Source organism: Brachypodium distachyon, chromosome 4, assembly GCF_000005505.3.
Source record: "Brachypodium distachyon strain Bd21 chromosome 4, Brachypodium_distachyon_v3.0, whole genome shotgun sequence".
In the NCBI taxonomy this organism is placed as follows: domain Eukaryota; kingdom Viridiplantae; phylum Streptophyta; class Magnoliopsida; order Poales; family Poaceae; genus Brachypodium; species Brachypodium distachyon.
Genome location: NC_016134.3, coordinates 17248338 through 17258469, shown reverse-complemented (window position 1 = coordinate 17258469; position 10132 = coordinate 17248338). Strand labels below are relative to the sequence as shown.

At 49.0% G+C, this 10132-nt stretch overlaps 1 protein-coding gene across 1 annotated transcript; it reads right to left on the bottom strand.

Annotated features, from left to right (window-relative positions):
* Positions 1-8764: 8764 nt before the first annotated feature.
* LOC100842486 (50S ribosomal protein 6, chloroplastic) lies at positions 8765-9477 on the bottom strand. Its single transcript, XM_003577420.4, has one exon. It carries the CDS (start codon positions 9380-9382, stop codon positions 9026-9028), a length of 357 nt encoding a protein of 118 aa, XP_003577468.1. The 5' UTR covers positions 9383-9477; the 3' UTR covers positions 8765-9025.
* Positions 9478-10132: the final 655 nt, after the last annotated feature.

Sequence of the window (10132 nt, the reverse complement as noted above, 5' to 3'; positions counted from 1 at the left end):
GGGTCGGCACAGGCTGGAAGCGTCCCTCCTACCTTCTCTCTCTTGGGTGCCGCTGAGTCCATGGGTGGCCGCAAGATCGATGACAAATACAAGGCAGAGGAGCAGAAGGCATGGGGCAATAAGAGGAGGCATAAAAAGAGGGGGCGCGGCGGCAAGACCATCAAGGAATTCTCTAATGTCACTCAAGATGAGATGCACTATGTGCCTGACATAACTGGAGTCTTGGAGTCTGGGAGGACAATAGGCCTGACATTCTCATAAAGAACCCCCATCAAGGCCAGAGATTCGAAGATGGATCCTGTTTCATGGTTAGGGAGTTTGACCGGGTGCTTATTTACTATCCTAGAAGACCGATGGTCACCGAAGATTCCCTGCGTGCCGTGTCCAGAGAGATGCAAGAGCTTCATCAGTTCTACATGCAAGAATCAGCTGGTTCTCAACAACATGCCCAACAAATCAATGTTCGAATCCCACGAGACTATGGCTTCTTTGACCAAGAAACCGGGAACATTCAGGAACGTCCTATCACCTTTGGTGTGGAGTTCAACGAACTGTTCCACCTCTTCAACCGCTAAAAGCTTGATATCAACCTCTTAAGGCTATGGTCTGCCTACCAAATAAGAGAATTGCGGCGAATAGAGGTCAAAAAAGTAGCCATTCTAGACCCCGCGATGTTCAACTACGGTGACATCGGTCTTGAGCCAGAAAAGGATCCCTCAAGAACCCTGGCATCTAAATACTTGGCGGCATGTCTCGAGAAATACGCGGACCACGACTTTATCCTCTTCTTTCTTAATTTGGAGTAAGTTCAATTTTATATATGGAACTGTTTGTTTTTTCTAATTCAGTCTTTCTTATACACCCTTAGATACTAAAGTTTGTTTCTTTTCAAAACAGAGACCATTGGGTGACACTACTCATTTGTTTGTCTTGGTCCGTGATGTACTACTTCGATTCACTACTTTCGAAGAAGGGTGTTCGAGGTCGGTTCTGGAAACCCATCAAATCACTCATTAACACTGCCTGGAAAGTGATGACCAAGGAAAAACTAGCTGGTAAAGGCTATAAAGACGAGCCTCATCACAATCACAGGTTCCCTTGCCAGCAACAGCCGTCCGGCAGTGTGTTTTGTGGCTACTGCTGTTGTCACATCCTTATGGAGAATGTTAGCATGTTCAAGCCTGAGTGGAAGGGGTCAGTCGCGGCGATAGAAGAGTACTGTCAGCCCTGAATGACAATGGAACACCGACCTAAATGGGTCGTGTATAACATTCAAAGGGAGTTCGCCCATCTCATCAACAATGAGGTCATCAAGCCTAGTGGGGACTTCTACGAACGCGTGGAACAAGTGGTGTCTAGGGTTCACCCACAACAATAGCTTCAAACTTGAAATGAGATACATTTGTATTCTTTATATGCTTCTATGAAATTTTGAGACTTTGTAATCAATGTCGTGAAGTGAGATACTATTGTATTCTTTATATACTTTAAATGATGCGGCTTTATATACATTTGTATGCTTTAAATGATGTGATGTGATGTGATGTGATGTGATGTGATGTGATGTGATGTGATGTGATGCGGTTTTATATATATTTTTCTGTGCTGTGATGTGATGTGTTGTGATGTATATATTATTCTGTGTATTTTCTGTGGTTTTAATTAATTTTTTAAATACCGAAAATGTATCAGTGTCGGTCGCTCGACCGACACTGATGTGGCAACACGACCGTTACTGATGATATATACATCAGTAACGGTCGGATCGGCCCGCCCGCCACTGATGATATATACATCAGTAACGGTCGCAGTGACCGTTACTGATGATGGTACATCAGTAACACGAAGTTAGTAACGGCGGCCCCGACCGTTACTGATGTTGTTTTTCGACCGTTGCTGATAAGTCTTTCTGTAGCAGTGTGGTATTCCATATGTGAAATTGTTGAATCGTGGAATTCGGAGAACAATACTTGTTGAATTGTACCAAAACTGATGCATTAAGAGCAGGATAAGCAGTGATGTAGGCGTGGGATATGTACCAGCAGGAGTAACTGGTCAATGATGTGATCTTGGACTGCAAGATGGGAAGAACCTCAATTGACTGGTCTTGGATCGATCGAAACTCAGTTCCCCGTATTTTTTTCAGCCTAACCATGTAAGTTTGGACTCTCAGTTCTCAGTAATATTTTTAGCTAACAATGTAATAATTCTTCTCTAAGCCCATGCAACAAAGAGCAAAGGTGCAAGCCAAATCACAGTGATGGTGATGCTTGCGACGGCAGTGAAGGAACAACATATCCTGGAACAACATATCCTAGTAGAAGGTGTCTTGGATGCCTGACCACCCCACAGGCCCAAAACAAAAGATACGGATCTCCGTTTTCACACGACGTCTTCAGGTTCTTTATATTTCTTCGCAGCAATCTTTCTGTGACAACCTCAAGATCGTTCACAATTTCGAGGATTTGCATACCAGACTTCTCCTTCGGTGCTGTCCCGTGCTCCTTCTTCCCATTGAACCTTTCCTTGTCATCCCTCCAAGGGTCTTTAGCATCCAACCACTTTCGGTGGCCCATGTAAACAATTTTCGATGAAGCGGGCAGCTTCTTCGATGTCGTGTTTTTCCCGCACTTTGTACATACCTTCTAGCCATGTGTCACCTGGCATGAAGTATTTCCATTCGCGGGATAGTCATGCACGCAGGTCAGAAGCGCTGCTCTCATCGTGAAGTACTCACTCCTGTTTGCGTCCCAAACCACTCTGCCAGGGTTCCAAAGCTGCTTCAGCTCATCCTTCACTAGCTGCAGATACACATTTAGGTCAGCTCCCGGCTGCTTTGGACCCTGTATGAGCATGCACATGTAGATGTACTTTCTATTCATGATTAACCATGGAGGAAGGTTGTAGACAAACAAGATCACTGGCCATGTGCTATGCTTGTTGTTCATGTTTCCGAAAGGATTTATCCCGTCAGTGCTGAGACCGAGCCTTAGGTTTCTGGGCTCTGCCCCAAAATCCGGAAATGACGTGTCGAAGTTCCGCCACTGAGTCCCATCGGCAGGGTGTCTTAGGACCCCAGGTTCCTCCACACGGTAGTGCCCGTCAAGATCGAATGCAGCCTGTGCCGGATCGTGATGGACGAGATACCTCGCGTCCTTAACGTTCTGCATCCAACGTTCAACTCGGCCACCTGCGGTAAGATACTAGACAGTCTTTGCTGGCTTGCCCTTCATCACTTCTTCCCCATCGTCTTCGCCAGCTCTGGCGTTTTTCTTCTTGTATCTCGATGCACCGCATATGTGGCAGCTCCCATGGTTCTCGTACTCTCCAATGTATACAATGCAGTCGTTTGGACATGAATGATGTTTCACGCAATCTAATCCGAGCGGGCATATAATCTTCTTTGCCTCGTATGTGCTCTTGGGCAACTTGTTTGGCTGTGGAAAAACCGAAGCAAGGTAACTCAACAAGTTCGTGAAGCTCTTGTCTGACCAGCATGATGCTGCCTTCAGCCTCAAAAGTTCGAGTGTCACTTCGAGCACGTTGTTTTCTTCGCCAGCTCCATCATACAAGGGTGTGTTTGCGTCCTCCGACAATTTTTTGAACTGAGTAGACTCTGCCTCATCTTCGGGGTCCTCCAGCTGGTCCCGTAGGTACAGGTCATCTAGCATTTCGGCAATCCTGCCACGTGGATCTCCTTCACCTTCCACATTAGCCTCCTCATCGACCCTTGTTTCTTCCTCGGAATCATTCGCCAGATCATACCGCAGGACATCATCATCTTCGCTACCGCTACCGACATCAACCGCATCCTCCCCGTGACAAGTCCAGCGAGAATAACCTTCCAAAAAACCCGATGCCAGCACGTGCATCTGAACATCTTCAGGCTTCATCATGCATGTGTTTCCACATTTGCGACATGGACAACGCATCATCAAAAGTCCTTTTCGTTCCATATCACCTTTCGCGACTCCAAAAAAGACCGTCCATTCGGTTATCCATCGAGCATTGATTCTGTCCTTGGCGTACATCCAAGAACGGTCCTTCGATCTACAACACAATACACAAGAAAACAAAAAAAAAATAGTTAGCCTGATCATTGACAAGGGGATTAAGGTGTTAATTAACCGAAGCTAACTAATAATTTGAAATTAGAGACATTCGGAGAGAAATTGAAGGCCGGCGAGAAAAATCGGGAGGGAGAGAGAGCTCGCAAGCGAGAGGGAAGCTCTAAGCAACGACGAGGAGGCCGCATTTTGGCCGGCGGCCGCGGAGCTCAAAAATTTGAAATTGGGGAACTTCGGAGAGAAATTGGAGACCGGCGAGAGAGATCGGAAGGGAGAGGGAAGCTTAGGGCTCGAAGATCGGAGCTCGGCGGCCATGGAGGCGGCGCCACCGGCGCGGGGGGGGGGGGGGGGAGGGAGGGAGGAGGGGCTACCTGGGGGGCTCGCCGGCGGCCATGGCGCCATCTGGCAACACCTCGCCGTCGCCAGAGAGGAAGGGGCCACAGCTGATCCGTTACAACGCGCGGCGCGACCAGCTGCGGCTCTACCCAGCGAGTTTAAAACGCGACGATCATCAGTGCTGGTCGCGGTTTTCGTGACCGTTACTGATAATCGTGGACACATCAGTAACGGTCGCGCTGGGCCGACCGTTGCTGATGCATGGTTCATCAGTGGCGGTCGCTTCTTAGCCGACCGCCACTGATGTAACTCGCGAGCTATGAGTGTTCATCAGTGGCGGTCGAGTCGCGCGACCGCCACTGATGTGTGGCTGGGCGGGGACGGGCGGTGCCCGCTCGGTTCATCAGTAACGGTCGCGGCCGCAACCGACACTGATGTTCTTCATCAGTAAGTGTCGTTACATATAGACCGTTTTGTAGTAGTGGGAGCACCACACGTCCCAGAATATATACTGGGTTAATTGATTTTAGGCGATGCTAATTGGACAATGCTTCAGATTGGCTGCCGCACAGGACACATGATGCTGATTCGCCAATCGCCATGCAAAGGGGTGTGATAAGCTAGGGAGGTGGGACGGGAGTTCAGATCATCGCCCAATGGGGGAGGGAGGGATCGTGGACTGGATGTGGCTAGGATCGAGCCGTGGAGGGAGGGATCATGGTCCGGATGGTATGGATGGAGGTGGAACGGGATGGATGGAGAGAGATCGCAGGGATGTAATGTGTTAACATGAAGCGATGAACGGCCGTATTTTGCTTTTTTTTGGCCTTTTTTAGGAGGTCTATCTTTTTTGTGATTGTTCCATTACGTAGCTTTAGTATATAATAGATCATCCAGTAAGGCAACATTTCTCTAAAAACTCACAACAGTGAAGGTTAAGGAAAATTACCCACCAACACAAAAATTCCCTTACAGTCTTTCATGTGCCTTTTCAACTTAAACCTGACAGCTAACTAGACATTCTACATCATTATACTCTATACTCATAGGCGATGATAAAATTGAGTTTCACAAGTAACTGTACCGACAAATAATCGAGCAAACCAACGGACAAATGAAAATCAGCAGCAACAATTGAAGTAGCATTCAGGACTGTAGCCAAAATTGATAGTACCAATAAGAGAGAACAGCCAAAATATCACTAGTCAAAACCGAGAGTTCCAAAATACCACTGAAAAAACCAAACTTGTCAAAATACCACTTCAGTTTTGGTTTTGATGCCAAAATACCATTATCCACTAACTGAGTCTAACGGAGACTAACAGCATACAAAAAGACATATATGCCCTTAACTCTTCACACACCATAGGTCTCTCATTTCCACTGGCAAGCAAACTAACTAAACTTGTTTAAGAGGACTACTAGTAGTAGTTAATTTTGCTCCTCGTAAATGCACTGGGAGGTGAAGAAGCCTTCCCAATGGCTGCTGCCATTGGGCTTGGAGTTGCAATAGAAGGTTGAGAAACTTGTTGCACTGCACATCGCTACAAAAAAGACTGATCCGAACAAAACACGCATGGGAAGGGAAGGACTGTACCAGTGCAGTGGTGGTGGTCCGGGTGGCGGCTCGATTTGGCGAGCCCGCAGCGGCGTAGCATTAGGAACGGTGGAGACCGGAGAGGCGGAAAGGGCAGCAGCAGGCCAGCAGGGGCGGCAGCGGCGGACAGCAGCAGGCCAGCAACAGCAACGTCGGCGACGGGCAGGGAGTGTCCTAGGGAGGGATGGAGAGGAAGAGAAGGGGACGGGACAGGCTGGTTTGGTTTAGACGAGAAGATTTAACGGAGTACTAACGGAGTGCTATTTTGGCCCAAAAGGCTTTAAGGGCAGTGTTGTTTTGGCAAGTTTGGTTTTTTCAATGCTATTTTGAAATTTTTGGTTTTGACTAGTGGTATTGCGGCAATTCTTTCTACCAATAAATGGCAAACAAAGAGAAAGAGATGATACTTAATTCACATTGAAAATGTAAAGGGTATCCCTGTTTCGTACACCTTGAAGCTGCAAATTTCCAGTGACAGATGCTACCAGACCCAAAATTAGTCAAGTACAGAGACTATCTCACCGGACCAGGTTAAAAAAGCTGGTGGAAGTACTTGATGTGATTTCCATTAATCTGTACTGTCATAGGCACTAGTGTGGTAATGATTATTGAGCGCTTCGAGTATGAAGTTTCTGTCTTGTATGGTTTGTCACACACTAATCGATCAAGAAAGAACATACCATCCGATATCTATTAAAACTAAGATTGATATATAGGCTAGCTATTTATCTTGTTTTTAAAAGAACAACGGCAAGAAGCTAGGGGACGATTTGTTTACCTGAAGGACGGCGGTCGAGTACACCAAGATTTGCACCTTCCCGCTGGAATGTTTTCTTCTGACTACGTTCTCTGCGTGAGCGTGATGAGGATGAACACCCTGTGGATGGAGCTACGCAAATTTCCAGCGCAAAAAACAAAAGTACGGTACATCGGACGCACTTGGGACTTCGGGAGTGCTTTGCGACCAACAACTGGACCCCTTCTGCTTTTGTGCAAACACATGCTTCTCTCGGTTCTCTCCCCATATGTTATCCACAGGCCACAAGTCTTTAACGAAAGGTTTACATAAGGCATCGTTCCTTGGCTGTGTGTCCCAGATTGCAAGCTGTAACCTGGAAATGCTGTTTGCCGTTCATGCTTGCAGACACCTTTTCCTTTCTGGAAACAAAGCTTGATCTCGACTTCTCCATCATAAAAAGATGAAAGAGCTAAAGCTGTGTCATCCAGCATTGGGCCAGACTTAAGTTAACTAATCTCCTTTGGAGACGTAGTCAGTTAGTCGGTAGGACAGGTATCTGCTACAATACATTAAGCATATTAATAGCAGGCCTTTTGCCGCACCTTCTGTCTCACCGGCGGCAAAGACCGTCCAGTCCTCAGGAAGCGCCCGAAGCGGCAGGTACTGCGTGGGGTGGCGCTTGATGTCCCACCGCTGCGTCTTCTTGGGCCGCGTCCCCTTCTTCTGCGGCCACCACGAGCACTCCACAAAAAAAATAAGGATTATGCAATCTGTAGATGTCTCACTGCCAATTGTGGAATTTGGAGGCCCTTATAATTTATTTCTCCAAGCAACTAACACCCATTTCTATTGCTAGTCAGCAGGCCACTCATCAGGGGAACTGAAACAAAAACAAGCAAATGAAGGTCCTACGGGAGCCACACAAACTGGCCACCGGAGAGACAAAAAACAGATCGTTTCAGGTTATGCACAGAATTTTCAGTTCCCAATATGTTTTTGCATGACTCCGACCACCCCTCTTGATGAAAACCTGCTCCAGTTGGAAATTACAATCCAGTATCCGATAACCAGACACTTGAAAGTCTGCTCCTTGCCACAGGAAGTTCAGCACTTTACAAACATTTGATCATCGTCATGTTCTGAACCATTGTTGCATGATTCCTTGCAAGATGACTTCACAGATGCTCCCGTGGATCCGCTCCACCTGCAGGCAGCCGACCGCCGGCGATTCTTTTGCAGCTTGGTGGCAGGAGTCTATCCACTCCTCCCCTTCCTCTGCTCGGAAGGGCACTTCGTCTCTGGTCATGCTTACGGCATGGTCGATTTGGAAGCAGCAACGCTGCCATCTTCGACAATGGAACCCCCAACCTCGCCTCTCTCCTTTACCTTATCAAGACAGACGCTAGGTGCTGGGTGAGGGCGGGAGCTGTGGCCTTGGAGCGGTCGTGTCGTGTTGTAATTCGGGTGTGGCTCTCTGTGGCCTTGTACGTAACTTTATTTCTATCAATGCATCGAGACGCAAAGCTTTTGCGTTTTCTCGAAAAAGCTGACTTCACAGACAGCTCCTAGAGTTTATATCTCTTCTCTTCGGACAGGGTGAAAAGTTCTGAATCCTGATATCCTGTGCAGTTGCAGTTGTGGAAACTTTAGCCCACACTGTATTATAATTCATCAGCTGAACTGGGCTGCATTCAGACTTCAGAGTCATCCAAAATGGTGAAACTTCAAGAAGTTTACGTACTCCCTCCGTCCAACAAATGATGTCTCAACTTTGATCAAATTTAAATGCATCTATACACTAAATCATGTTTAGATACATCCAAATTTTGACAAACTTGAAACATCTTTTGTTGGACGGAGGGATTACCAAAATTTTGCTATTTACAATGCATAATGCATTGTCAACTTGAACCTATGACTATGAGCAGCCAATGTACATGAGCCAAACATTCTACTCACTTGTTTCAGGACGGAGGGAGTGTATCATCGTATCCATAATCCATATGCTGATCTTCCAAAAACTAATAAAAAGTAAAAATCATATCCATAGGCGGCGCAGCGATGAATTGAGACTTAACATTTTGAGTAGCTGTAGCGTGAAGCCAAGAGATCAACAAGCAAAGAAGCCACTGAATCGAAAGCAGCAACAGCCATTGGAGTACTATCCAGGATTAACTGTAATCACAAACGATAGCATAATATCTCAAACAAAAACCATGCGTGGTGAAGAGTTCAAGGAAACGACGAAATACATGAGACAAAAGGTCGGGGTTTGCGGAGACGGCTTCAGTCCGCGGCGGCGGGGGCGGCGACCACCTCGACGTCGACGGCGACGGCGGGCGCCGACTCCTCGTCCTGCGCCGCCGCGTCCTCCGTCTCGCCGGCGGCGACGAGCGTCCAGTCCTCGGGGAGCGCCGGCAGCGGCGGGTACTGCGTGGGGCGGCGCTTGATGTCCCACCGCTGCGTCTTCTTGGGCCGCGTCTTCATGTGGTGCTTGGTTCCCTTCTTCTGCGGCCGCGACGAGCACTCCACCGTCAGCGCGCACCCTCCGCCGACTCCGAAGAAGCCCGCAGACGGGCGGGCCGTCCTTGGCGCCGCTGCCGGCGCGGCGGCGCCCGCCAGGAAGGCTGTGACGAGCGACATGTTCGACGAAATGCCTCTCTGCTTCGGCGCGCCGAGAGCTATGGGAACTGGGGTTGTGCGGTGTTTGGTTTGGGATAAGACAGGGGATGCTTTGGATTGGGTTTTGTGCAGCGCGGTTGCCCGCAAGCCGAGTAAAATCCGACCGTCCATATGTTTTCCCCGAAATATCTACCGTTCATCTTGGAGCAGCATCACATGAGGCTCGTAAAAGAAAAACGTCTTCAGGATCAATCCTCCAAGGCCTTATTCCAAAGGGCTCCCAAGGGAGGCTCCTGTTCCCTCCTCTCCCATGCCACGTCAGAATATCTCTCATCTCTCTGTCCATGCCACACAGCCGTCGCTGCCCCTCGCCTCTGTAGTGCAGCGCGCGTCCACCCGCGCCTTGCCGTCGGCCGCCGCCAACGGCCGCGCAACCGCCGCCTCCGCCGCCCCCGACTGCGCCCTTGTCCCCGTCGCTGCTTTCCCGCCTCCTCTAGAACCGGCGGCATATAGATCCAGAGCCGGCGGACTCCGGCCCTCCTCCCATGGCACGGCCGCCACCGCCTACCTCCAGCCCTAGCAGCGCCGCCTCCTGCCTACCACCGGCTGTTTCCTCTTCCCGCATACCCGGCCCTCCTTCCACGACGAGGTCGAGCTCGTCTCGGAGCTGCCCGGCCAGCTCGCCCAGCTCGGTGTTGCCACGGAGCAGGTGCCGGTTGTCGTAGTCGTGGCCGTGGGACGAGACGAGGGGGAGGAGGGGTTTGACGGTGC

Coding starts and splice junctions, on each gene's coding strand:
- LOC100842486 (XM_003577420.4), bottom strand. CDS start 9,382: ATGTCGCTCGTCACAGCCTTCCTGGCGGGCGCCGCCGCGCCGGCAGCG.